At 47.1% G+C, this 27,523-nt stretch overlaps 1 protein-coding gene and 1 long non-coding RNA gene across 7 annotated transcripts in view; one reads left to right on the top strand and one right to left on the bottom strand.

Moving 5' to 3' along the window:
* Positions 1-20,432, top strand: part of LOC138844426 (uncharacterized) — a 58,192-nt gene extending 37,760 nt beyond the window's left edge. Inside the window, exons 2-3 of one of the 2 annotated variants that reach the window (XR_016216274.1) lie at positions 13,319-13,375; positions 19,924-20,432. This is a non-coding gene — a long non-coding RNA (uncharacterized LOC138844426). Of the gene's footprint in view, positions 1-13,318; positions 13,376-17,720; positions 17,963-19,923 lie in introns of those variants that run through there. The other variant, XR_016216275.1, reaches the window with a different exon arrangement.
* The window catches only part of RFX4 (regulatory factor X4), a 164,954-nt gene that overhangs the window by 25,785 nt on the left and 111,646 nt on the right, over positions 1-27,523 (bottom strand). For 4 of the 5 annotated variants that reach the window (XM_008257109.5, XM_051846592.3, XM_008257108.4 and 1 more), the window contains 6 exons: positions 22,086-22,186; positions 20,048-20,106; positions 15,514-15,658; positions 10,572-10,666; positions 10,046-10,163; positions 85-204 (listed from right to left, as the gene is read on the bottom strand). In XM_008257109.5, the coding sequence (XP_008255331.1) occupies positions 85-204; positions 10,046-10,163; positions 10,572-10,666; positions 15,514-15,658; positions 20,048-20,106; positions 22,086-22,186 (638 nt within the window). Of the gene's footprint in view, positions 1-84; positions 205-10,045; positions 10,164-10,571; positions 10,667-15,513; positions 15,659-20,047; positions 20,107-22,085; positions 22,187-24,684; positions 24,811-27,523 lie in introns of those variants that run through there. The other variant, XM_089307583.1, reaches the window with a different exon arrangement.

Genomic DNA, 27,523 nt, shown 5'->3' with positions numbered 1-27,523 from the left:
AATTTTTTGGGAGGATACAGACTTAAAAGAAACACAGAGCACAGAAGTAGAGGTACAGATCAAACCGTGTGAATGGGGGCTTACCAGTGCTCCCTTCTCCCTTCATGGCTCGCATGAGCTCATTGGCCCGCTCCTGACAGTGCAGAGATTCTAATAGGTAGAGCACGTAGTCGTCAAACATCAAGTGAATCAGGTGAAAAGACCCTGGCGAGAACAGATCAAACGGCAAGGTTAAGTCACATTGTCCCCTGCGTTCCCTCTCTGCCTGGTCGATGACACACGTTCTCCCGTGCCATCATCATCTGTTCAGGCATCTCCTCTCTCCATTCAACATTGATCTCCCCATGGTCAGAGGTTGATTTTCTTCACTGTGCATGGCATAAAGTAAGTGCCATTAGTGGTGTGTGGCAAGCAAATCTTTTCATTGCTCTATTAATATGACACCATCAGAAATGGCAGCCATCAAGCCATCTGCCCAAATGCTTCTGGGCTCTCACATACCCACTGGCCTCTTCCTGAGTGCTTTTAACTCTGTCCAGCCTTTATTGACACGGTGTCTTTCATAGTGTCTCCTCCCCAAGCAAACCTTATTTCCCCAAGTATGTCCACAGCAGAGACTTTGTGTTCTAGTTCATTAGTATCTACCAGTACACCTGACATGATTCTGGGAGCAGAATTGAAATTTCAAATTTGCAACAACTGAATTATTTCCTTAAATGTTTCTGAGACATGCATGGTTCTTAGAAAAAGTACTGAATTTAAAAATATTTGGTATGTTTAAGTAGTATTCTTCATTTTCAATTTAGGGTCGATTATTTTACAAAAGGGAATATAGACAACCATTTTTAAAGGTTTTTCCTTTGTGCCACTCTCTGTATTCAAGCTCTCATATTCTCTAGTTTAAGCTCTGCAAAACCCTGTTTAAGGAGGATATTTTAAATTCTATTTTGCAGGTCAAGTACTTGTGAAAGATGACACAATGAATAAATGACACATCATTTCAAAACCACCATTTTTTGCATGTAATGCTGCCACCATGGACATGGAATGTAGTGGGGGCTCAGTTAATGTCTGCTGCAATCCAAAACTCAAGTATGCAAAGTCAGAGAGAAGTGCCGCACTTCACTGCTAGTTCCATAGTTCCGTCTCCCTCTTCCTGTTTCGCTCTGGTTTGCTCTTTAAGAGACCTAAGGAGTCTCTCTCACACTATTTTTCTTTTCAGTCCATCATCATCATCATCATCATCATCATCATCATCATCATCATCATCACACCTAGTGGTTATTGAGTGCTTACTGTATACCAAGAACTCTACTAAGGTCTCTTCCTTACAACAAACTGGGAGATAGGTGGTATTTTATCCTTCCTTACACATCAAGGAAAATCTCTCTCCATCTGCAGTTGAGCAGGGATGTGCCACAGTTTGGTCTGCCTCCAGAATCTGTTCCTGCACCTGTAGAAATCCTCTGGCCTAATCTCATAGCACAAGTAGGAAAACAGGGCATAGACGACATAAGTGAATTGGTCCTCACAGGGGCCACTTGGGTTGGGAGCTCTGTCTCTCTGCATCACGGAAAAAGGTGCTGAGGGCCAGTTGGGGATTTTGAAGGACTCCTTGGTAGAATTTCTCAATTTTTTTCCCCTTCTTAATTGCACCTGGCTTCTGCACACACTCACACGCTGCATCTAAGATAGATTTACTATTTTGGTCCAGGAAAGCTACAGAGCAAAATCCTTGCCTTGACTATGAGGCTGCTTGCTTCCCAGCAGGTCATGCACATTTGCTCCTCTCCCCCTCTCTGAGGAGCCTGCAGAGCTCGAGGCCGAGGTCTACTGTCCTGACTTCCCTCCATGTTCTTCTTCCATCGGCACTGCTGTGTCTGCTTTTCAAGTCCATTTGGCATTGAGCAAGATTCAGGCTCTGCTGAGTCATTGTGAGGTGCATTCTCCTACACTAAACTTTCCATCCACTTACCCACATGTGAACTGCTAAGCAAGGCATTATGGGTAACGGCAGTGCTCTGGGATCAACCTATCTAGGCTGAGATCCTAGCTCTAACCATTTAGTAGCTGAGACCGCAGATGAGTTACTTCAACCACCCTAGTTCTTCTAAATGTTAAAAACCAGGAACAGACATTTATTGAGCATTTTTGTGTGGGAGCTACTATGTTAATCCTGTAGATTTTTAAAAAGATTTATCTATTTATTTATTTTAAGGGAGAAAGAGAGAGAAAGAGAGAGAGAGAGAGAAGGGAGGGAGGGATGGAGGGAGGGAGGGAGAGAGGGAGGAAGAGATATCTTTCATTCACAGGTTCATTTCCCAAATGGCCACAATGACTGGGGCTGGACCAGGCTGAAGCCAGAAGCCTAGACCTTCATCTAGGTCTCCCACATGGGTGGCGGGGTCCAGGAACTTGGGTCATTCTCTGCTGTTTCCCAGGTACATTATCAGGGAGCTGGGTTGGATGAGGAGCAGCCAGGACTCAAACTGGCTTTCTGATATGGGATGCCGATGCCAATGCTGCAAGCGGCTTAACCCACTGTGCCACAGTGCTGGTCCTGAGATTTATCATTGCATTTAATGCTCAGCACACACTTGTAGAAGACAAGTGATACTCTCTTCTTACTGAGAAGAAGTACACACTTGATGCTTAATAAATGGTAGTTATTGTTGTATTATCTCTAAGTTCCTGTTTGCTACTAATGTGTAAGATCCTATGAAATCCCTGATTTGTTCACAGAGTTACTGTCAAAGAAATCAAAAGACAGCTTCAAATACTTAGACGAAAAGTCTCCATAATAGAGAAATTATTCACTGGGATGCTAACCTAAGTCAACATGGACGGAAAGCGAGAAAACATACCATGAAATAATAAATTAGAATGGAAAACTTTCAATAGTAAAAATAGGGTTAGTCTAGTAGCACAGTCAGCACCTTGGAAAGCATCTATACAACCCTCCTGTTTTATAGACAAGGACACAAAGATTGGGCTTGGAGAAGTGGCAGGGAAGAGGTCAGATATGTTTATATCCGAATCTTTCTCCTTTGACTTTAATACTCTGGAACACAATTCATCCATACAGTGTTCAAGAATGAGACCTTGAGAAGGGGAGGCAAGTTTCACGTCAGCTTGCCTTGAGCATCTTTGTTCTGGGTCTGTACTCTAGTTGTCCAACACAGAAACCACACATCATTACTTTATAATAAACCTGAATATCAGATGAGAAATTCCCAACTCTTGCTGTTCTTTAGCTTCAGAATCTCTTTAATATTCTGAGCCTCTTGCTTTCCCATATGAATTTCAAGGTTTGATTGTCAAAAATCAAAGACAAAAATTGCAATTTGGAGCAGAATTCCATTAAATTTTATATCAATTTGAAGAGGATTACATCTTTTTGATGTTGAGTCTTTTCCAAACATGAATATAGGATATTTCAATTCAGCTTAAAATTTCTCTTTGAAGAACTTAAAATAATTTTTTAGAATTATTTCTGGGTGCTTTTTAGCTTCTATTGCTATTATGAGTGATACACACACACAAACACATAAGCACATACATATGTGTATTTTAATTATATTTCAAGTTAGCACTGAGGCTGCCAATGATTTAATAAAAACAATCCAGTAATCTATCTGAACTGTTATTTGTTCTGTTAGTTTGTAGGTTCTCTTTATCAAGAACCATTACATCTATAAATAAAGATAATTTTGTGCTATCCTTGAAAATTTTCTGTTTCATTTTCTTAGTGTTGGTTAGGACCTCCAGTACATATTAGACATATTGTTGCTAGAAGATGTTCCTATCCTTTTAAGACTTAAGTGGGAAAACTTTTAAAATTTCACCCATTAAGTCTAATATTTGCTGCAGAGTTTTAGATACCCTTTAATATTAAATAAGTTTTCTTCTATTAGAGTTTTTCTTCAAAATCATACTTGAGAGAGTTTTCTTCAAAATCATACTTGAGAGCTGAATTATAAGAAATGCTTTTATGCTTGGTATGATTTTTATCTTACTCTATTAATATAGTATGTTAATTAGTAATTTTTTTAGACTTTTTAAAAAGATTATTTATTTGCAAGGCAGAGTTAGAGGGAGACAGATAGATAGACAGACAGACAGAGATCTTCCATCTGCTGGTTCATTGCCCAAATGGCTGCAACGGCTGGCACTGCGCTGATCCAAAGTCGGAAGCTAGGAGCTAGGAATTTCTTCCTGGTCTTCCACATGGGAGCAGGGGCCCAAGCACTTGAGCTATCTTCCACTGCTTTCCCAGGTGCATTAGTAGGGAGCTGGATTGGAAATGGAGCAACAGGGACTCGAAATGGCACCCATATGGGATGCTGGCACCTCAGGCGGAGGCTTAATCTACTGCAGCACAGCGCCAGCCCCTCTTGCCAGATCTTGACATTGAAATTAAAGGGCCCATAAAATGAGTTATATGTTTCTTTTGATTTTGTTCTGTGAAATACTGATTTCTGTAAGTTTACAAGTTTAGTAAAACTTGCTTGTTAAAGCATTTGTGCCTGTCACTTTTTGAAGGAAGAGACTTTCTCATTTGCTGTGTTATTTGGTCTTATTTCTGCTATCCTATATTTTGTGTTTTTCACTTTCTGTCTCCATTTTCTATGCTTCTTCAATCATCTTAACTCTTACCATCTCAAGTTTTCATATTCTTCCATTTTTCTCCTCTATAAATTATGATTCTATCCTTTTTTTAAAGATTTAAATATTTTATTTGAAAGGCAGAATTACAGAGAGGCGGGGTGGGGCAGTCTTCCATCCACTGGTTCACTCTTTTTTTTCCAGAAGGCCGCAATGGCTGGAGCTGCACCAGTTCAAAGCCAGGAGCTTCCTCTGGGTCTTTCCACATAGGTACAGGGGCACAAGGACTTGGGCGATCTTCTGCTGCTTTCACAGGCCATAGCAGAGAGCTGGATGGGAAGTGGAGCAGCCAGGACTTGAACTGGCACCCATAAGGGATGCCGGCACTGCAGGTGGTGGCTTTAACTGCTATGCCACAATGGCGGCCCCATATAATGCTATCCTTTCAGTAATGATCTCTTTAATTAATATTTGTACACCTATTTTAAATGTTTAATAAAACTATGAAGTCTTCCTGCAAAACTTAAGAGTTATTCAGTATTCCTAAATAAGACAAAGACCTTTTTTGTTGTTGCTATTTTTTGAGAAGGAGCCAATACAGTGGCTAATGGTTACTGGAAAGAAGCAACTTGGTGGCACATTTTCATTACATTAGCGCAGGGGCTCAGGGAGGCTTGTAACGGGCTCCATCGAGAGGCACTGCTGGGTTCTCATCCTTGTGCAGCCAGAACCAGATGTCAGCACTGTGGGCTTCTTCACAGAGGCAGCCCGCTGGTCACTTGTTGATGCCAGAGGGGACTAAATTAGGGTCTTCTTGGTGCCTTAAGCTGGCTTAGTGGGTGATATATTGCAGGGGTCCAGCCCCTCCTGTGCAGCTCTCAGGACCTCCCTGCACCTCATCAGTTGGACCACCACCTCCAAGAGCCATGGAGTGCGCTGCAGCTGCCCCTCTGGGACCTGCAGGGTCAGTGCCACAGTTCTTGGACGTAACCTTGACGCTATCACACCCATGACAAACAGCCCTTAGCAGCCAAGGATGGCCCAAGTGCTTGGGACCCTGCACCCACGTGGGAGACCCAGCAGAAGTTCCAGGCTTTGGCTTGGCCCAGCTCTGGCTGTCGTGGCCATTTGGGGAGTGAAACAGCAGATCAAAGATTGTACTTGCTCGCTCTCGCTTGCTCTCTCTCTCTCTCTCTCTCTGTCTTTCCTCTCTTTCTGTAACTCTCCATCTCAAATAACTAAGTAAATTAAAAAAAAAAAAGAGGAAAAGACAGTTGGGTGTCCACGCATCCTCTTGGCTCTTGGTGAGGCTGTGACTTCTTTGGCCAGTAGAGTATGAAGGAAGTTGCACTGTGGCTCAGAATGGATCACAAGAGCAAGGTGGATTCACATCTGGGGCAGTGGCATGTAGAGTCCTGGGCCACCACGTGATCCTGACCCTCAGAATTCATAAACGAAATGCAACGGTTGTTTGAGGCCTGGAAGCTTTGGGTGATTTGTTTTGTAGCAACAATAACTAGGACATTTTGTTTCTTGTGTTCCAGGCCATTGCTATGGCTTCATTTTTCTTCTTGTTGAAATGCATCCTTTTATAGTTTTCTGGTTGGTTATTCGGTATTTTTAAGTGAATATCTGTGGGTGTCAAATTCTCTTAGTCTCTTAGTCTTCGTGTAACTGAATATGTCTTTATTTTGCTCTCCCCCACTAATAATAGTTGATGGATCTTTGTTCCCAACACTTAAAAGATATTATTCCATTGTCTTTTGGCATGAGTTATTACTCACGACAGTCTAATTATTGTTCTTTTCTCTTGTGGCCTTAAATTTTTTATCTTAATATATTGATATTGTTTAAAAAAATCAGTGTGTGGATTAAATAAATTTGTCTAGCCCTTTTGTGCCATGCAGCTGAGATGAGGCTGTTTGCTCTAATGCTGATAATCAAAAAACCACAGGCTCTGTGGTCAGGCAGATTTGATTTTGAAACCAGAGCTCACCTCTGCTGGAAGGCACCTATTATTATCTGCCTTGCAGAATTAATGTGAGAATTAGAGATAGTATGTGCTCCCTAAATATTTGTTACAATAATGATCATTATCGTGTCTTTGCTTCTTAATCTTAAGCAAGTCCTTGAGTTCTGCCTCAGCTTCCTCATCTGTCATGTTGAGGGCAATCATGCAGACCTTACAGGGGTGTGTGAGAAGTAAATGACAAAGTGCTTAGTGATGTCGAAAGTGCATGAGGTCCTCAATAAGTGTCGTTTGTTATTATTAGCTGAAGAAAGGTAGCAAGGCGGTGGCAGTGTAGCCTAGCAGACGAATGCCTGCAGAAGCACAGGAACAATGCCAGGCTGGACACAGTCTGAGCCTCCCTAAGAGTACACAGGCAAGCTCTCTCTCCTCTCTGGTCTCGGCTCCCTCCCCTGATTACAGGAAAAGCAATTTCTGCCCCTAGGGCTGGTGAGGGCCCAAGTAACACTGCGGACATTAAGGTCCTGCAGCTTAGCAGGTTCTGTGTGAAGGAGAGCCAGGTCAGGACATCTGCACATAGAGAAGCAGTTTGGAAGTCTCCGTCATGGCCACTTGGTCTGGGAGTCGCTTTCTGACAGGGGCCCACGTGGTCTCTCTGGCCTCCCAGGCCCTGCATGAGTGAATGAGCTTTGATGCCAGGCCAGAAAACAAGCAAGCCAAAAAGTGAACCCGAAAGTGATGTGCAACCCTGCCCTCGGCCCCAAGATTACACCCGGGCTGCTTTGCAAACTGTTGCATACCCAAGTACTTCCAGGAACTCTTGTCGTGGTCTGGATGTTCCAAACAGTGAAACAGGCAGGCATTTGGTGAAGACCCAGGATGCGGTGGTAAAGGGGCCAGTGCTCACTGGGGAGCCAGGGCTGAAATCAGAGGGATCAGCTGAAAATAGGGCGAGTGTGCACACATGCACACGCATGTGTGTGTGCATGTGCGTGCATGTGTGTGTGAGAGAGAGAGAAAGAAAGAGAGAGAGAGAAGAAACTTTTAAGTTGCTCAGCTCCTCTAGGACCTAAAGTTCATTGCCTGCTAGCCTACCTTTGCTGACTGATTTTACTAGAAACTGCTGCTTGCAGCAAAGAAAGAAAGTTCCTGGCTTCTTTAGTGCACAGCATAGGCCCTTTCAGTGAAAAGGAATTAGGGAGAAAAGAGTGAAAAGGAATTAAGGAGAAGAAAGGAGTCAGCTACCTTTGAAAGGGGCTGTTCTGGAAAGAGGTGATAGAGTCCCCCACGGGATCATTGTGATATTGCACACGATCATTGTAATGGTCAGTCTGCTACGCTGACACACAAACCCTGCACCCATTCACGGTGACAAGGACCGTGTGGGAGTTATCAGATAGATAGAGCTGGCCCCTGCGGCTGGAGGAGGGGGCCAGGGAACACAGGGCTCTTTTTCCTAATTAGTTGTTTTCATACAGGGAACACATGACCCAAACACAACCACCAACTGGGTCTTTGACATATACAGGCAGAAAGGGGGAGCCGGGCTTTTGTCTGTCACCCCAAGCTGCAAAATTCAACAATGAATCAGATGAGCTGGACCATTTCAGATGGTCTGCTAAATGGACTTAGAGACAGGTATTATTTCACACGCTGAGGACTGAAAAATACTCTAAAAATGAAATTGGGTTAGTATCTCTTTATTTCCTAAATGATTTGTGATTTTTTTTTTTTTTTTGCCATTTGCCTGAGTTTCCAGTATATCCTAAAGTTCTGTGGGTTTGAAAAGCAATAAATATGCTTTAAGGAACCATAGTCCTTAGTAATAAATTCAACCCATTCATAAATCCTTATTGTTCTATTGTCCAAACTTTCTTTTTTACGTTGACTGTTAACTAAGTAAAAACAAATGGATTTCAGACCACTGCAGAGGGAATTATTTTCCCTATCTAATGAACAGTACTTAACGGTAAACTTGGTTTAAAAATCAGCAAATTAAGGAATAAGGGATAAAGTACGAGGAGGATGCTCACTTAGTGAGCGTGCTTGTCTGTGATATCCTTGCCTCTTTGATTTTGAAGCAGTGAAAAAAATCCAAATTTTGTTCAACAGTTCCTGTAAGTGAAAGCAGTTATGCACAAATGATCTTTCCAGAGCTAGAGGTAACACATGTTAACACTAACGATGCTAAACTGGAAGCCATCAACATGCCACGCCTGATGGCACTGCCCAGGTACAGTCGGCGGAACATTTCCACCTACAGCTCGGAGAGGATTTCCATCTGTAGGCCTGGTGCAGGCAGGTTCAGGGAACTTCCAGTGCTCAGATTAAAGGACTCCACACAAAAAGCTTCTCCGAGTGGGTAAACACAGTCTTTCAAGGCCAGAGCTATGAAGAAAAAATAGTGCCTTTTTGTGTTTCACCACATAGTCACTTCATTGTATAGCACAACTAGAAAATGGTGATGGGACCATAAAAAGCTAGATGGAAAAGTGTCAAATTAAACCCGGAGCAAAACACAGAGTTGATTGGCTTAACTGGAGATCATGAGAAACGAAACCACATCTCTGCTTGCAAAGTCCAATTCTCCCGAGAACTGAAGCAATTCCCCTGAACCTTTACCAACAATTCTTTGGAAAAGCCTAGAAAACTGAGGTCAATGTGTTTCAGGACTTCAAATGTCCAGATATGCCTTAAAGTCCCACCTTGCTTTGCTAATAAAGTCTTGGACTCAATGCCCTCAGGTCTTCCCACAAAAGATAGAAAGCGGTACCCTGCAATGGAGCACAGCACTCGCACCGAGTCAGTGCTTGGATTTCTGGCTACAGAGCCCATTATCAGCTTTTAAGCCCTGTCGTCCTAGAATTCAGTAGATGAGGACTTGGTGTGTGGCTATCTCCTGGAGGTGATGAAAATGTCAGGGGCCAGTAACGCAAAAAGGGAAATGGATGCAAAAGCCCTGTTCCAAGAATTAAACTAGAGTACCTTTTTAAAGAAATGTCAGTCAAAAAGTCAAATATCAATCATTTGAAAATTAAAAAAAAAAAAAGTCAATAAAAAAAAAGGAGCACTAATCAAGCCACTTGCAAAGAAAATGTTCAAACACAGAGGTGTCTTCATGTGCTCCATCTCGGGAGGTCTACAACCATGGAATTCGACACATTTGTCCCGTGGAAGCAGCAGCCACTTGGGGCATTTCACAACTGGGGAACACTGCTATTAATTCCGCTTTAAAGTCAGATCACCCTCTGGAGGCAAACCTCTCCTTTTCAGAGCAGATTCGTCACCTTGGCATGCTAGGGCATCTTCCTCCCTCAAAGTCCTAACATGTAAGAACAGATGCATTTCAGGGTGACAACCTGGTGGCCTCAGAAGCACAAGTAGGACGGTGGCTGACCCCACAGAGGTGCATTCAGTGCCCGAAGCCCAGAGAACAGAGGTTTGGATGTGGGGAGGGCTGGCTGGCCTTACCGAAGCTCGGAGCACTGTGCAAGGTCATGTCCCGGATCACCCTTGTGCCAAAACACGACCACATTAAGAGGAACTGCTGAGCCACCTTCTTCAGAGACCCTTGTCTCTTGGCAGCCACCTACAAGAAAGTAAACAGCTTTAATAGTGACTGACATGGCCTTTTATGTTACTCTTTGAAAAATAACAGGAACTTTGGAGTCTCCAAGTTCAGCATTATGGAGCAACACTATTGGACATTTTTGTTTTGGACAGCAAAATCATGCTTAAAAATGAAATATTATGCTAAGACTCAGTGGACACAACAGATAAAAGAGCCATTGGCCTGGGTGAATCAGGACGCCCAGAGTTGTGCCTTCTGTCACCTCTACCTTCTGCGCATCGGGGGGGCATCCCCTCCGTTCCCCAAGTGCACCATGTCTGCCAAGGAACAGTCAGCTCGCAGCAGGCTCTGCATTAGCCAGGTGTTCACGGAGGTGAGCACTGGGCTGCAGGACCCAAGGCTGCCCCTTAGCTCCAGCATACCCACCTTCACAACACACCGGTCCACCATGGTATCCAGCCACTCGATGTAGGACTCGATGGGAGACTGCTCCTCCAAGAGGTGGTCAAACTCCTGGTACACTGTGGAGCCAAGGAGAACCCCGACACATCACTGCACTTGTGTTTACGGAGAGATGGGTCTTAAAGGAAGACAGCTTTGAATACAATCACATAAATACAATGCCAAAGTCTCAGCAGGGACATTCAGGGCTTCTGCATGCATGTAAACAGGTTAAAATCTGGCCACCCCATGTTCCCTGACAGGGCCTGCCCTTCCCGGTCTAAGTCCTTTTTACAGGCCCCTCATGTACTGCCCGGGCTGCTTGGTCCTTCATGGGCCAGCCGAAATGCCCCTTGTATGAAAGGCTTTTAACTTTCCATGTGCCCCTTGCCAGCTAAAACTGATCACTGCTCTTGAATACTGTTCTAGCCCTTTATTTTTTGCATTCTGCCTTTGTCGCATCACTAAGGACCCCATGTCGTGGTTGGGTGTGTATGTGTCTCCCTGCTGGTTCCTTGGTATCTTTATTATCTAGACATTATCTGCGATATAGCTGTTATCCAATAACTTACCCAGCGACCTCCTGCTTGAATGAACAGGCGGACACAATGCCGCTGTGTTGCTCTCTGCCCCGTGGGAGAGCACATTTGAGAATTCAAAGGTTTCTGGACCACAGCTATGCTGGGCATTTAGTTGCCCAGCCTCTCCGGGTTCCATGTGCAGTTGGTGCTCAATAAACATTTGTGGAGCAAATGAAACAATCTCTCTGTTCCTCAATTTATACACTAGTCCAAGGGCAAGGATTGTAGCACTTACAAACCTGTCTTCAGCCTCCAGTTAGATAACTGAGGGTGGTCATACTCTGTAATCCAAGAAACACTGCAGAAAACAGACACGTGGCTGTGGTGGTCTCCAGTTGGAGATATCTCTTTTCATTTTTGTTTTTTACTGTTTTTATTTGTAGATCAGGCCATAGTTCAAGGACTACACATTTTCCTTGTTTTCATTTGTCTGAGCAGTTTTGTTCTCCCATTCTAGAAGACTGGCCAGTTTGCTGTTTTACTTGGTGGGTGTGTGCCACATCAGGTTACCTTCTGAGACCAGAAGGTCCTAACACTTTGTGATGAGAACAAACTTCAGAAGTCCAGTTAGTGGGTGGGCATTTAGCCTAGCAGTTAAGCCATCTATTGTGACACACACATCCCATGCCTAGGTTCAAACCCCAGCTCCATTCCTGATTCCAACTTCCTGCTGATGCAGAACCTGGGAGGAGTCCCTGCCACCCATGTAGGAGACCTGGATTGGGTTCCTGGTTCCTGGCAATAGCTTGGCCCAGGCTGCTGTAGGCATTTGAGAATTGGAATGTCTGTGTCTGTCTTTCTCTCTCCACCTCTCAAGTAAATAAATACAATTTTAAAAGACTTGAAAAAATCTTTTTGTAAAGTCAATTTGGTTGGTCTCTTTTTATAGATGACCTATGTCTTAGATTAAATGACCAACTTGAAGTCAGAAGGTAAGTAAGTGACAGGGCAGGGACTGGAACCCAGGTCTTTGGATTTCTCCTTGGCGTTCTTTCAATCTTCACAACACTGCATCTGAGTGGCTGTGCTTCAGTGAGCAATGATGATAGTGATGGTGTAATAGGAACGCTAACAGCTAACATTGTTGTGCCCTTGCCACGCAGGGGTCCTCTCCCAGATGCTTTACCTGGATACACTTGATTAACTTTAACACAAGCCCAAGAACATGGACACCACAAGGACGGGACTGTGCTGCGTTCACTGTTTTATCCCAGCATCTACAACAGTGCCCAGTACGAAGCAGGCGCTCAAATAGCTGTTAAATGAATGAATGAGCAATCCAAGGAGGCAGCCACTATTATTATCTCCCATTTTACAAATGAGGAAACTGAGGCACTCAAAGGTGATTAACTTTCCAAAGGTTTCATAGCTAGTGTACAGTAGAATCAAGTTCAAAAACAGACTGACTCAAGCACTTGCTTGCTAAGCACTTCATTATACTAGCCCTGTACTGTGGTTTTTTTTTTTTTTTTTGATTTATTTATTTGAAAGCCAGAATCAGAGAGAGAGAGAGAAAGACCGAAAGAGAGAGAAATCTTTCATTCACTGGTTTACACCCCAAATAGCTGCAATAGTCAATGCTGGCCAGACTGAAGCCAGGAGCCAGGAGCTTGATCCAGGTCTGCCATTTGGGTGCAGGAGCCCAAGGACTTGGGCAATCCTCTGTTGTTTTTTCCAGGCACATTAGCAGGGAGCTGGATCAGAGGTAGAACACCCAGGACTCGAATTAGCACCTTTAAAAAGATTTATTTATTTATTTGAAAGGTGGAGTTACAGAGAGACAGGGGAGGGGAGAGAGAGAGAGAAAGAGAGAGAGAGAGAGAGAGAGAGATATCTTCCGTTTGCTGGTTCACTCTACAAATGACTGCAACAGTCAGGGCTGGGCCAGGAGCCAGGAATTTCTTCTGGATCTTCCATGTGGCTGCAGGGCTCCAACACTTGGGCCATCCTTGGCTGCTTCCCTGGTGCATAGCATGGAGCTGGATCAGAAGTGAAGAGCCAGGACAGGAACTGGCACCCATATGGGATGCCAGCATCACAGGAGACAGCTTCAGCCACTCTACCACAATGCCTCCTGCCCCCTACACTGTGTCCTAAGCATGTAACACACATGATCTCATTTAATCCCTCTACATCATTCACATTTTACAGAGATGGGAACCAAGATCACAGTGACTGGAGAATGATCGTGTACTTTCTAAACTCAAGGTAAGTCAAGTCTTCCCAGCAAGGATTTACATCATGGATGCAGTGGTTAACTTAACCCCTACCGCAAGAATCTGCAGATTTGTTAACTGGTTGTGAGGAGAAGAGAGTGTAATACCGAGTTGCCCCACCCCACTCAGTGTGGCTTGTGGCCAGCTCACTATGTGTTCAGGGACTTCCTAGCTGTCCACTTGGGAAGTGCAAGGGTAGCACCCACATGCCAGGCCATCTACCTTCCAGCTTGGTATCTTTCTTCAATACCCCGTTCCTGTGACTGCGTCACACAGCATTGTTCTCTCTGGCAGGATGCCACACATCTGTAAGTTACTTGCTCAGCTTCGGATTTGCATTAACTCTACCCTGCATGTGGGCAGGGCAGTGTCATCTTACTGCTCTGCGCCCAGTGGCTAGCAGAGTCTGACCACAGACAGGCATTCAGTAAGGACCACCTGGGTCCTTTCCTTCCCCAGAGGAAGACTATATTGAAAGCTCAGGAGGGCACCATTCTCTCCCAATTGTAAGGGAACTTAAAGAGAAGGCCCTTGAAGGTTGTCTCCTGGGGAGAGAAGCAGCAGTAACTGCACTTGGAGCACAAGCTCAGAGCCTGCTCCCTCCAGCTGCCCACGGCTGATTGTATTTTTCCCTACAAGTCTCGTTCACATTTTCTTCCCCATCAAAGGCACAGAGGAGAGAAGAGAATGGAGTCTAAAGCTGCTACTGTGAGGAGCCGGCGCTGTAGCACAGTGGGTTAAAGCCATGGCCTATAGCACCGGCAACCCATACGGGCATGGGTTTGAGTCCTGGCTGCTCCACTTCTGATCCAACTCCTTGCTAATGTGCCTGGGAAAGCAGTGGAGGATGGCCCAAGTATTTGGGCCCCTGCACCCATGTGGGAGACTCAGAAGAAGCTCTTGGCTCTGTCCTGGCCCAGCCTTAGCCATTGTGGCCATTTGGGGACTGAACCAGCAGATGGAAGAGCTCTTTCTCTCTATAACTCCACTTTTCAAATAAATAAATAATTAAATCTTAACAAAGAAGAAAAAGCTGCTATGAGTGGTTAGCAGAACTAGGAACCAGGGTCACTCATCTCCTTGGGCCTCCACGGTTGCTACTGGACATGTGCTGTGTGCCTGGCCCATTGGGAGGCTATGGGGACATGGCGATCAGAGAGCCTGGTGCTGTCGGGGTGCTTAGCGCCGTGATTTCTGCTGACCTTCCAGCTGGGTGCAGGGAAGAGCAGGACAGGAAGCTTCTCTGCAGCTCGCTGATCCGCGTCGCAGCTGGGCTCCTGGGATTGCACCCACTCAGCAGGTGAGAGTGGGTGCAACAGCGTGCTTCAGCACCAGCCTTTCCGAGACCTCGTGCAGGAGTGCTGAGTCATCCTTTTTGCCCTCCTGTCCCCCTTCTCCCTCTGAGTGCCAGGAAGGAAGGCTGACCCAAGTGTAAAGAGGTAGCGTGGGCTCCCCAGGCCATGGGCATGTGCCGGGCAGCCGGCTAGGATGGGTGGTGGAGGAGGTTTGCTAACAGTGGCAGTGTTCTCTGGCCCTCTCACCCTGCCTTACCACTAGGAGAAAACAACCTGGCACCCACATCAGGGTGGTGTTTGGAACAGTTTGCCTACAGTTGCACATTGAGGTTCTTGTCCACAGGGACGTGAACTTCCACCCCAGAAATAAAACACCATCCTCCCCCTTCTCGGACGTGGAGTGTGACAGAAAGGTTCACCTGTCAACAGGTGGGCTGACCCATGGGGCCCTCCGCTGAAAAACATGCAGTGGCTCCAGCTGACTCCAGGCTGCCGTATGGAAAGAGAGGCAGTGAGCTTTGTTCTCACTTTCCGTGCTACTTCCATGGAACTACGCCTGGCATTCGGGTCACACGCAGGGTCCTTGGCACCACATTGTGTGCTGCCCCATTACGCAAGAACACTTTTCCCCAGCGGTGTTGACATATGTCCTCTTAAATCAATCAGCCTTCCCATCTGGGCCAACCCATTTACCAGGAACGAGAAGGAGGGCATCCCAGGGAGAAGGACATGATGTTCTGGACACGGCACTGCTGTATTTACCAAGATACTTTTTCTACCTTTCTTTTAAAAAACAGAAACTGAAAGACAAACACTCTCGGGTGTGACATCTTACACTGGATGATGAGTTTCCGGTGTTCGTCGCGAGAGTCTTCCATGGTGTAAAGGGTTTGCTTGGTGATGCTGTTCAGGTCCACGTTCCTCCAGTCCTCCAGCATTTGGAACGTGATGTCTGCACTGTGGATCACTGTTCGGGATGCCTGTGATCCAATCCAAGCAACTCATTAGCCTGAGAGCTGTTAGGTTAAAACCCCTTCATTTTAGTCCCCTCTGTGTCTCATGGGATCTGCTTATGGTATTTTGCAAACTACTTTGTAATTCGGGAAAGTCCACAGGCAAGAAGGCAGCAGCTGACTCCCTGACTCTGAAGATCCAGACATCTCTTCCTATCTCTCCTGCTCTACAGGAAACCATCGAGGTGGCCTAGTGCAGTCCAGACACTGCAGTTCGCAGCCCCTTTGGTCTTGACCCCATGAACAACAGGACGAAGCCCAGAGATCCGTGAGCTCTCTGATGAAATCTTGCAGATGGGGCTCTGCACTTCAGAACCTTTTAGGTTTCAGAATGGTCTCGCTACCCTTGTGATAGATTTGGCCCCAGAAACTTCAAAACGTTTGCTTGTCATATGAGTGCGTTCTGAAGCAGCTGAGGCTCTGGTGTTCTCCTTTTAAGTAACTAGGGTGATTAAAGTAAATAGGAATAACTAAGAAGGAGGAAGAGGGAAACTATACCACAAGTCTCTCTCTGAGTGTGTATATCCTTTAAAGCTGTGGCTTCCTAGCAAACCCTCATTAGCGAGCTTAAATTTATAAGTTGGATACTTGGAACAACATCACCAAGTTGGAACAATCATGATAGAAGAAAAACATATCAGGGTCATTTCCTTCACTTGCATGTTTTCAAAATGTCTTTTAATTAAAATTTTAAAAGGATATGAAATTCACAAGGACCTTGAAAGTCTCCTAATGCTTGTGAATTTCCAGGCAAAGGTAAAAAGATAAATACTGATGATCCCTTGGTACACCCCGGACTGTCTAAGCACAGGTCAAATGCTATTTAAAGAACTGTACAACCCCTCAAAGGTCACAGAGGCCTGGGGTCATTCTGTGATAAAATAATGGAAATAACGGAACATAAAGGGCAGGCGTCTGGATTCAAACAGGCCTAGGTCAGAGCCTGGCTCTGCTGCTCATCACTGACTGATTTGGGGCAGGTGATTCCTGATCTGTGAAACAGAGATGTAATAGTACCTCCCTCCCTTCCTGGGAGGGTCCTGGCTGCTGTTGTGGGACCCTGGAGATGATGTTTGGAAAGCCTAGTGCATGGCACAGAGCTAAGGGCTCCATCAGGGTGACTGCTGGTACTCAGGTTGGTTTTCTCTGCAGTGAGTGTGCTGACACCTCAGGGACTTTGCATATGTGTTCCCGCTGACTGGCTGGAACGCCCTCTTCCCTCACTGCCCTGGCAACCCTGCTAGCATGCATGCTCCAGCCGAAATGCCGTGCACATGGAGAAGACTTTGCTGACCTTTTTATCTGAACAGGACTTGAATGTCCTCCTAGTCCCTACTTCCATTCTATTTCCTTCCTAACACTAAGACTTATATAATTTTTTTGACATATTTTTTCTTCTAAGGGCAGTACCACCGAGCATGGTGTCTGGCATGCAGCAGGCACTCCAAAATATTTTGTGCGCTAAGAGACTGAGATATGAATGCCAACTTTCTTGTGTGATTAGTGCATCTGAAAGAGCCCAGATACGTGCATGCTGGGTCCAAGTATTTGGGATGCATCTTCGGCTGGATGTTGTTCAGCCTGACTGTGTGTGTTTAGGAAAGCTGCCTGGGGCACCGGCACTGTGGCATAGTTGGTTAGGCCTCCACCTGTGGTGCTGGTATCCCACATGGGAGCCAGTTTGACTCCCGGCTGCTCCACTTCCTATTCAGCTCCCTCCTAGTAGCCTAGGAAAGCAGTGGAAGATAGCGCAAGTGCTTGGGCCCTTGTACCCCGTGGGAGACCTGGAGGAAGTTCCTGGCTCTGGTGTAGTGCAAGCCCAGCCATTGAGGCCATTTGGGGAGTGAACCAGTAGATGCAAGATCTCTCTCTCTCTCTGGACTCTTTCAAATAAACAAAATAAATCTTAAAAAAAAAAAAAAAAAGGCAGGGCAGGTGCTGTGGTGCAGTGGGTTAAAGCCCTGGCCTGAAGCACCAGCATCCCATATGGGCGCCAGTTCTAGTCCTGGCTGTTCCTCTTCCAATCCAGCTCTCTGCTGTGGCCTGGGAAAGCAGTAGAAGACGGCCCAAGTCCTTGGGTCCCTGCACCCACAAGGAAGACCTAGAAGAAGCTCCTGCCTCCTGGCTTCGGATCAGCGCAGCTCCAGTCATTGTGGCCATCTGGGGAGTGAACCAGCAGATGGAAGACCTCTCTCTGGGTCTACCTCTCTCTGTAACTCTGTCTTTCAAATAAATAAAACAAATCTTAAAAAAAAAAAAAAAAAAAAACAACTCACTGGGATGTTGGCTCAGCATTGTGTCATTGTGTGTTGGTTTAGCCCCAGCACTGCACCGGGACTGACTGCCCTGGATGTGTCCGAGAGCTGTCGAGTGAGGATGGCAAGGCAGCACCTGCTCACTAAGCTACACACTGTCTGCCTGGGGGAGCTGTGCAGGGGTGTGTTTGTGTGCATGTGCTTCTGTTCTCGGGTGTCGATGACTTTACCTATGTGTGCATTATAAAGACCAAGTCCTTACTAAACTGTCTCAGCCCCAGAAAGAGGCATCAAAACGCCAAGAGGAACTAAGAGCCACTCTGCCAAGTTGGAGAAAGGAACTAGAGGGCCAGGCTGGCATGCACCTCAGAAATGTGGCAGCGTTTCTTCGTTTTGTCAGCATTCGTTTTCTTCCCTGAATCCGGCAGGCTCTGCCCATCCCCCGCACAGTGCCCTCGTGTCGCCTCTGTAGCAGTCTGCGTGAATCTGGTGGAGTTCCTTCTGGTCTCCACGTCCCCTGCACCCTCTGTTCCAGGAGCAGGACAACTGTGAGGGGGGTTGGGGTGGACACTGCCCCAGGGCCTTTCTTCAGGCCACTCTAACAGGACACCCATTCCTCCCACCTTGACTTTGAGTAACCAGCACAAACCAGAGCCAGTAACACCTTCAGGAGCAGTTACGAAGCCAAGCACAAGCAGGTGACATACGTGAGTGAATGGGCCAAGTGTAAGACAGAGCTGGGGCTGAAGCTGTGGCACAGCAGGTTACGCTGCAGCCTGGGACTCCGGCATCCTATATGAACACCTGTTCAATTCCTGGCTGCTCTGCTTCCAATCCAGCTAATGCACCTGGGAAGGCAGCAGAAGATGGCCCAAGTGCTTGGGCCCCTGCCACCCATGTGGGAGACCCAAAAGGAGTTCCAGGCCTTGGCCTTCGTCTGTGCCAACCTTAGCCATTGTGGCCATTTGAGGAGTGAACCAGTAGATGGAAGCTCTCTCTCTCACACTGCCTTTAAACTAAATTAGTAAACCTGAGAGAGAGAGAGGAAGAGAGAGAGAGAAAGTAAGTTGGCATGACAAGGACAGTGCTTGCTAGAGAGAAGCTGGGGGCATCTAGCTGGCTCCTGTCCTGGGAAACACAGCTCTGGGGCAAGTTGAAGCTCTTGAAATTTCTCTACAGAAAATTTGGATATTTAGCTCTTAGCTCCCAGTTTTGACTTTAAGTAACCAAGTGAAAAGTGTTTTTAACAACGCCAATCAAACATTAACCCCACACATTCGAGGGCCAGATTTGGCCTGCAGCCACTTGTTGGCCAGCCACCTCTGCTGTGAGGTCAATTTTAATGTCATGTTCATGGCTTGCCTCAGCAGATAACCTTCTCTCAGGTGCAAAATTAATAATAGAAATGTCAAGTAATATGCCACCCAGTTCAAACTACAGAGTAGATAGGGGCATGGAGTAGGATCTCCCACTTTTACATTTGAATTTATACACTTTTACATTTGAATTTTTTATAAGGATATGTCACTTCTGAGCTAAAAATAATGCAGATGAGGAACACTACACAAAAGTGAGCGAATACTTAATATACTATGTGGCTTTGAACTCTTGTAGATGACACAACAAACAACAAATCATCTCTTGATCTGATTCCTGTGACTCAGTGGTTAGAAACAGGGGTATGGACGGTGAGGGGGGATGGGATTTCACTGGCATTCTTGGTCATCACAGCTGGGGGTGGGTGGGTGGTACTGCTGGCATCTGGTGGGTGGAGGCCGGGGATGCTACACAAGCAACTCCCTACAACAAAGAATTATCCAGCCCCACATGTCAATAAGGGGAGGGGGCACTTAAGGGAAACATACAATTGTGGACCTAGACCATATCTGAAAGGTTCACAGACACTTGATGTCAGAAATTATTTTGTGTATTAGTTGAAACTGGTTATTAACTAATTAAAATTTTTTTTATCTGTAGAAATTGAAAATAATCGAGTGCCCTGTTAAGCAACCGGATAGATTCTGCAGGCTGCTTTTGTGGATCTGCCCCTGTGTTCACAGTGACTCAGCCATGGTGAAAACCCATTACGGAGGACAGCTACCTGGCAAAGATGATTTAGTGATGTTTGCCGTCTCAGAATTTGGGAAAACCTTCTCGACACTGCAAGAAGAAAAGAGATAGTTTGAAACATCCGCATGCCTATGATGGTACCTGGTGTTTTGAGGCAAATTTCAAAAAAGTTCCTTCCTCATTTTGCCTAAACTTGTCAGAATGCCCAACCCCATTTGTCTACCCACTGGCAAAACTCTGCATTTGGTCTTTTGTTCTCCTATTTGGGCTTCCCCAGCCATTTCCTAATGGTGGCGTCTGATGTACAGATTTCAAAGTCACACACACACACACACACACACACACACACACAAACACACTCGCAGGTGTGAGAAATCATGGCGTCAATCAACCGTGAGTAAAAGGAATTATTTACTTGTCTTTCATTTTGCTAATTGCAAGCTCAATCACTTCTCCCCACAAATAATTGCAGGAATCAAGTGGAAGCTTTGAAGAAGCCCCTTTAAAAAGTAGTGTGTCTAATAGGAAACCTTGATTGTGCCTCACCATTGCGGGGCGGGGTGGGGGTGGGGGTGGGGGGGCAGCTAGCAGGTGCTTCGTGGATAGAACCCTGGCAGCACCTTGATTTTTTTTTTTTTTTGGCTGATCACTACCTGTAGGAAAACTCTTGTTTCCTACACTGATCATTTCAAGTGGGGCGACCCATCTGTGGATTGGATCTTAAAGCAGACAAGCCATGTGCCTGTCCGAGGTCTTCATTTCTCCAGAGCCATCTGGAGAGGTGTTTGTTTCCACCCCTTGCACATTCCCCACGCGCACTCCAGGCTCCCTGGGAAGAACGACTTCCTCCAAGCATGAAGCAGGCGCAGGTGGAAGCCCGACACACCTCCTGGGTGCGCTGCTGCCGACTTTGAACGGGTTTGTTTTGTCTGCATAATTAAAATGGGCGCGGGGCATTCTTCTCATTAATTTCTGAACTGGTCAAGAAATGGTCAGAAATTTCCCTCGGATTATTCTAATTTGTACACAGAGCGGGCTTGGTTTGAAGAAATAGGGTGTGGGGTGGAGGCATGGGGGTTGGGGGGGGGCGGGTGGCAGATGAACTTCTAATTTTCCAGGCCGATCAATCGTTAATCCTTCTCCTTAATTACTTTTTCTTTAACTTTGTGATGTGGAATTTAGTGCTCGTGAAAAGAAAAGAACTGAGAGGCGTGAAATAAAGCGGGCTTTATGGGTGAGGGGCTCTGTAGGCAGCCTCCCAGCGCCTCTCAAAGGGCTCCCTTGGCCTGTGGAGAGAGAGTAATTTGATCGCCTTCCTTTCCCTCGCTGGCTCCTCTCTGGGACAAGAACAGCGAGCTGTATTCAAATGGGGCTTCAAGACACGTATGTCTTAAGACTCTGTTTGGCTTAAAATCGGTTCATCTTTGTCTGAGAGCCACCAATGAGCTGCACCTGAGTCTTCCCCAAACCCCAGCCAGAAATACAAGACCAGTTTTCTGGGGAAGGAGTGATGTTAGCAGCGAAGATCCGCGGCCCCGGGCCCCTCCCCGCAGCAGTAAGATGCATTTGGCTTTGTGATTTAGGCCCAGAATGTTAGGAGCCCTGGCGATGGTCTCTGTCTCTTGCTGCCGCTGTTTTTGTGGGCAGGGAATGCAAAGGCATCTCAGAGCTTGGAGGTCACACAGTGTGATTCCTGGCCCCTGTTTACTGGCTGTGTGAGGGGCTCTGGTTCCTGGGTCACACTGGTGGCGGTGGGAGGCTCAAACAAGACGAGGAGTGGTGGGTGATGGGCAGAAACAGGCCTCAGACAGATCTGGGAGCCATCCTCTCTGCCACTCACTACCCCTCTGAGCCGGATCCCTCCTCCGCGAGTGGGCCACCCATAATACGCATTTTCTGTGGTTCAGTAAGTGTTGGCATATAAAGTTCTTAGCATAATGGCTGCTGCTTTGTAGGCAAACAGTGAGTGGCTGCTGCTATTGCTGGTGTTTCATGAACAAGGGGTGTGAAATATTTGGCTCTGAAATGTATGGTGCCCTTGCCTCCTGCGCCCACACCCTGGTACCTACATTCAAACTTGATGTTGCGCAGGTTTTCTGGGAGGTCATGGAGAGCCACTTTTAGCCACTCGTCCAGCTGCTTGGCAAACTTTCGGATCACCTGAGTTAAGCTAGAAAGAGAAAGGATGCCTTGTGAGTGCCTCTTGTGTTGTCCGGTCTCCCCGCTAGGCCTGCACAGGGGCTTGGGTCCCCCTCACTGGGCTTTAGCTGCTGCCAGTAGGTGCCACTCGTAAGAGCAACCTTAGAGATAGTGCAGGTGACCCAAGTCCTGTGGGAGACCTGAGCATCTGGGAAGGGATGCCAAGAGGGTGCTCTGGTGCCAACGCTGGCCCGCAGTGCCCAGCTGTGGGGAATGGTTCACCTCCTTCTTCTCAGGACAGACAGACAGCAAAGGAAGAGCAGGTCAGTGTCACACTACCTGCAGAACCAAGGGTGATGCCTCCTCTTGTCCCAAGACCAAACCCCATCCAGTCTCCTCCTGCCGTCTCAGGAGCCTCGCTTTCCATACACTACTGTTCCCTCTCTACTCCATCACTCCTCTCAGCATTTTAATGCATTAAGAAATAGTAATAAAATAAAGACTGTTATTCCCTTAACTGTGTCTTCTCAAGTCACCACCCTCCCCCTCACTTCACAGACCTCATGGAGTTGTCTGTCTCCTTATCTGCTCTTCCTCACCTCCCAGTTCACTCCTCACCTCACCCCTGCTCCTTGTCCTCGACAATGCTCCCTTGGGCAGCGACCCCGTCCACAACACCAAACCGGGCAGGCTCATTTTGGTCTCATCTTGCTTGGCGTCTCGGCAGCATCTGACTCTGTCACCCTTTTTGCAAACACTTGCTCCCCCTGGCATCTGTGACCCCCTTATTCAGGCTGCTCCTCGAAAATCCCAACGTTTCCCTCCCTGTACCTGGCCATTTCTTCTTCCAGTCCTTCCAAGTCCAGCCCTGGGGTCTCTTCTCATAAAGCTTTATTCCTTCTCTGGGTACTTGATCCACGTCCAGAGCTTCAGTCACCGTCTACGCTAACTTGTATGTCTCGGGCACAGAGACAGAACCCCAAGCCAACTGCATATGTGACTCCTGTAGCCCAGTCTTTATCCAACTTCCTCCATTCTCTCAAATGTCTTTTAGTTTGAATCAGGATCCAAGCAAGGTCCATACATTGTATAAGGGATATAACATTGCCTTATTCTACTTCATTTTTCATTCTCTTTTGTGCCATTGATTTACAGGTTCACTGGAATGTCCCATGCTCTGATTGGATTGATTTCTTCCTTCCTGTGTGTCGTTTATTCCAGTCATCTACCCTGTGTGCTCCCAGTACTCTAGCTGACTCGATACAACTCGGTTCCAACTTTTCAGGCAAGCAAACTGCAATGGGTGGTCCCTGTGCTCCCTGCTGCACCACATCACGAGGCTTATAAGGTCTGGTTGTTCTTCCTCTAGTACATCAGGTTCTGTATTCACTATCTGAGATTTGGTCTCTCTTCCCAGTAGCAAATATTGCAGATTTTCCCTCCAAGTTGCCTCTTGGGAGCATCCATTTTTCTCGCCAGTTCAAGCTGCCATCATCATCCCTCGCCTGGGCTCTTCCACTAGCTTCCTGCCCCCCTGCCTTGCCACATCCACCCAACTTCTACATTTTTTCCAAAATACTTGCAATCCTGGTCTATTTCACCTTCTGATTAAAACTCCTCAGTGCATTCGTTTTATTCTTAGGATAAAAACCCAAATTCTAACCACAGTCCCTGACGGCCACACTCCAGCCCTCCTCCCTCTCCCACCCCACCTTGCACTTCCTCCCGTTTTGGCACCACCAGCCTCTGCCCTGTTCTCTCCCACCAGCCTCTGCCCTGTTCTCTCCCACCAGCCTCTGCCCTGTTCTCTCCCCTCTCACAGCCTTTGCCCCTGGCGTTCTTGCAGTCAGGAGCAGCTTTTCCTTCTTCATCTGTTCAATTCCTGCCCACCATCAGAGTTGAGACCGGATTTACTCCCAGAGGAAAACCTTCTCTGAAGCTGCCCTAGACCAGGGCAGAGCCCATTCTTTCTCTGGAAAGGCCCCGTGGCTGTGACAGCCTGCATGACTATCTCGTTAATGTGGACCTTCTCTTTCCCCCTAGACTCTGTACTCCATGCCAGGGCAGGGACTAAGCCTCCTTTCCTTACCGCTGTATCCTTAGCCCCCAGCATGGTGCCAGGCGCATAGCAGCCCTGAACAAGCGTTAAACAGAAGAAAGAATGAAAGGCTTCCCATCCCCAGACGGAGCGACCTCAGCTATATTCCCTACAAGGTCCTGCCCACATTGTGCCCCCTCTCCACCCTGTTCATCGCTGGTTGCAGCCCCTCCAGGACCACCCCCTGGCTCACTCCACTCCCACAACACGAGCCGCCTCCCTGTTTCTCCAACACTCCAGGCCTTTGCCTGCCTCCCCAGGGCCTCCGTACCCACTGCTTCCTCTGCCTGGGAAGCTCTTGCCCCAGAGAGTGGCATGGCTCCCTGCCCTACCAACTTCACTTACACTTAGTTCAAGTGTGGACCATGATATTTCAAACCGGGGGCCTCCCCACTCTCTCGGCTCCCCCAACTCAACACTCTGCATCTTACCGTATGTTTGAAAAGGATGACTTTAACTACAGGAGGGCAATCACATGACTGTAATTATCCAGCCAAGATAGCAGTCTGGGGCCAGTACTGTGGCACAGTGGGTAAAGCTTCCACCTACATCACTGGCATCCCAGTTCGAGTCCCTGCTGCTCCATTTCTGATCCAGCTCCCTGCTAATGGCCTGGGAGAGCGGTGGAGGACGGCCCACACCTGCACCCACATGGGATACTGGGTCCCTGCACCCACATGGGAGACTGGGATGAAGCTCCTGGCTCTTGGCTTCAATCTGGCCCAGCTCTGGCTGTTACAGCCATTTGGGGAATGAACCAGTGGGGTGGAAAATCGATCTCTCTCTCTAACGCTGCCTTTTAAATAAATAAATTTTTTAAAAATAATAAAATCCGGTTTTTTGAAGGCAGAGCCAACAGGATTTTATGGTAAATGGATGTAGGTGTTTGAGGAAAGGATGGAATCAAGTTTGTCTCCTGAGAGAAAAGGGACAGAAGCAGCCGCTGTGCCCAGCAGGGTGCCTGACAGGCAGGAGCTGATTCCTAAATGGTAAATACTGGGTGGGCTGTAAGGGCTGTAATACAGACAGGGCCCACATTCAGTACTCGTCATCTTAGCACCCTGGACCCAGCTTCTAAGGGAGAGGCTGCTCCCGACAGGTCAACAGTGAAAGAAGTCCCAGGGTTAACCTTCCTGTGGCTGTGGCTGTGGCTGTGGCTGTGGCTGTGGCTGTGGGCGTTGGCACAGGTGCTGTGCCACTCTCCACCCATGACACACTGCCCTCGCTCCCAGCTGGAGCTGGGGAGCAGAAATAAGCAGCAGGACTGCAGGTGGAGCTAATGTTTTACTTTATGCAGCTGCAGAAAAGTGAGGAGGGCTTTAGCCCAGAAAGGATTCTATCTGGGGCTCAGACTCGGGACTACAGGACTTGTAGGAGTCATCGGAGCATTCAAGCTGCTATGCTGTGGTGTCAAATGAGCAGGGGAGGAATCGCCTGCCCAGCCTCAGAGATGCGCCTCTAGCCCAGCCTGCTCTGCCTCCTGCAGGATCCGCTGATGCTGCCACACCCCCTCCCTGACAGACTTTCCTCCCGGGGGTACCCTGCAGCTGACAGCTTCCCCCGCTCCTCCTTCCTCCTAGCTCAGCCCTTGGCTGGCACTCCCCCCGTCTGCCCTGGGCTTGTAGTGCTACATTCTCCTCTGTTTTGTGGGGATGGTTCCCACTCCGACCGCTTCAGCATCAGCCCTTCCTCCCCATCTTCCCTCCGCACTTGTAACTCCCTGAATGGCTTCCAGCGGTGATGCTGTAGCAACAGCAAAAGCGGTGACAATAGCAGTTACACTTTCTAAGAGTGCAATGTGCTCAGCGCTAGACACTTCACCAGTACTTTTCTTATGTGATCCTCACTTCAACCCTATGAAGGAGGTACTACTGTTAATCCTTACACAGAGGTAAGAAACCAAGGCGCACAGAAACTTTTTTTTTTTTTTTTTTTTTTTTGCCCAAGGAAATGCAGCGAGTGCATGGCCAAGGCTCAAGCCCAGCTCTGTATGAATTCTGTTATCCTTCTGCAGTCAGGTGATGAAGGGATCCACATGTGCACTTTCAGATGCTTTGCTCCTCACTCTCCCCAGTGCCTTCTATGCAAAGGCAGGCGCCTCCAAAGGGAGGAGGCCATGTGCCTTGGCTCACTTGTGGAGGAGGGAAGATAGAAGAGTATCCCTACAAGTGGAGTAAAAGAATTCTGCTAAAATCTCCAACAAATTGCTGAAGGCTAGGATGAGAGCGTAGAACTCCGGGAGCCACAGGTACAAGGGAAGTTCACATCCATTTGCAAACTTCACAGATCTCTCGAGTGTTCTGAGGAAGACTGAAGACAAAGGAGAAGAACAGAGAAAGCCTTTCGCAGGGGTGCGTGTTTGCAGGAGAGGAGAAAACAACAAACAAACAAACAACCTGCCCCACAGCCAACCCCAACTGGCTAATAAGCACCAAGTCTCAAACAGGTGTAGCAGAGGTCCACTGGGAAGGCCTACAGCTGGGGGTGGAGTAGGATCGTGGAGAAAAAAGCCCAGGGGCTGCAGCTGTGGAGCCTTGTGTTAAAGCTACAGCATGTGACACCACTTCAAGTAGTGGCTGCCCCACTTCCAGTCCAGTTCCCTAACAATGGCCTGGGACAGTGGAAGATGGCTCAAGTCCTTGGGACTCAACCACCCATGTGGGAGACACTGATGGAGCTCCAGGCTCCTGGCATCAGCATGGCCCACCCCTGGCGTTGTGGCCATTTAGGGGAGTGAACCAAGGGATGGAAGATCTCTCTTCCTCCGCCCCCACAACTTTACCTTTCAACTAAATCTTTTGAAAAAAAATTTTTTTTCTTTAAAGCCTAAGAATATTTACAAGCTAAGCACAAGACACCTTAAGAGAATTTGCATCTGGTGGTAGACTGAAGATAATGGCAGCAACAAGAAAAGCCAAACCCAATTAATCCCCGAATATACTGATTGACTCCTTACATTCAGAGCCAAGAGAACAGGCATGTCTGTTTCTAAACATAAATACTATCCACCTCAGTCTATACTGTTCTGAGCAGTTTTGCAGTCATTGAAAATTACAAGGCACATAGGAAACCAAGAGTCTACTGTCAAGAGACAAAGCAGTCAACATAACAAGAGTGACCATGGCTCACTCAATGAAAAAGGGAAACAGTAAGCATGAGCAGATGAGGAATTTCAGCAGGACGCAGAAATTACCAACAACAATAAAATGAAATGGCAGAAACCAAAATGAAAAAAGCATACGTGACAATGTTGAGTCATGCTAGGACCTT

Source organism: Oryctolagus cuniculus, chromosome 11 (assembly GCF_051225735.1).
Source record: "Oryctolagus cuniculus isolate XC-2025 breed Fujian yellow rabbit chromosome 11, ASM5122573v1, whole genome shotgun sequence".
Taxonomy (NCBI): Eukaryota; Metazoa; Chordata; class Mammalia; order Lagomorpha; family Leporidae; genus Oryctolagus; species Oryctolagus cuniculus.
The sequence above is the reverse complement of the archived record's forward strand: the minus strand, read 5'-3'. Positions and strand labels throughout refer to the sequence as shown.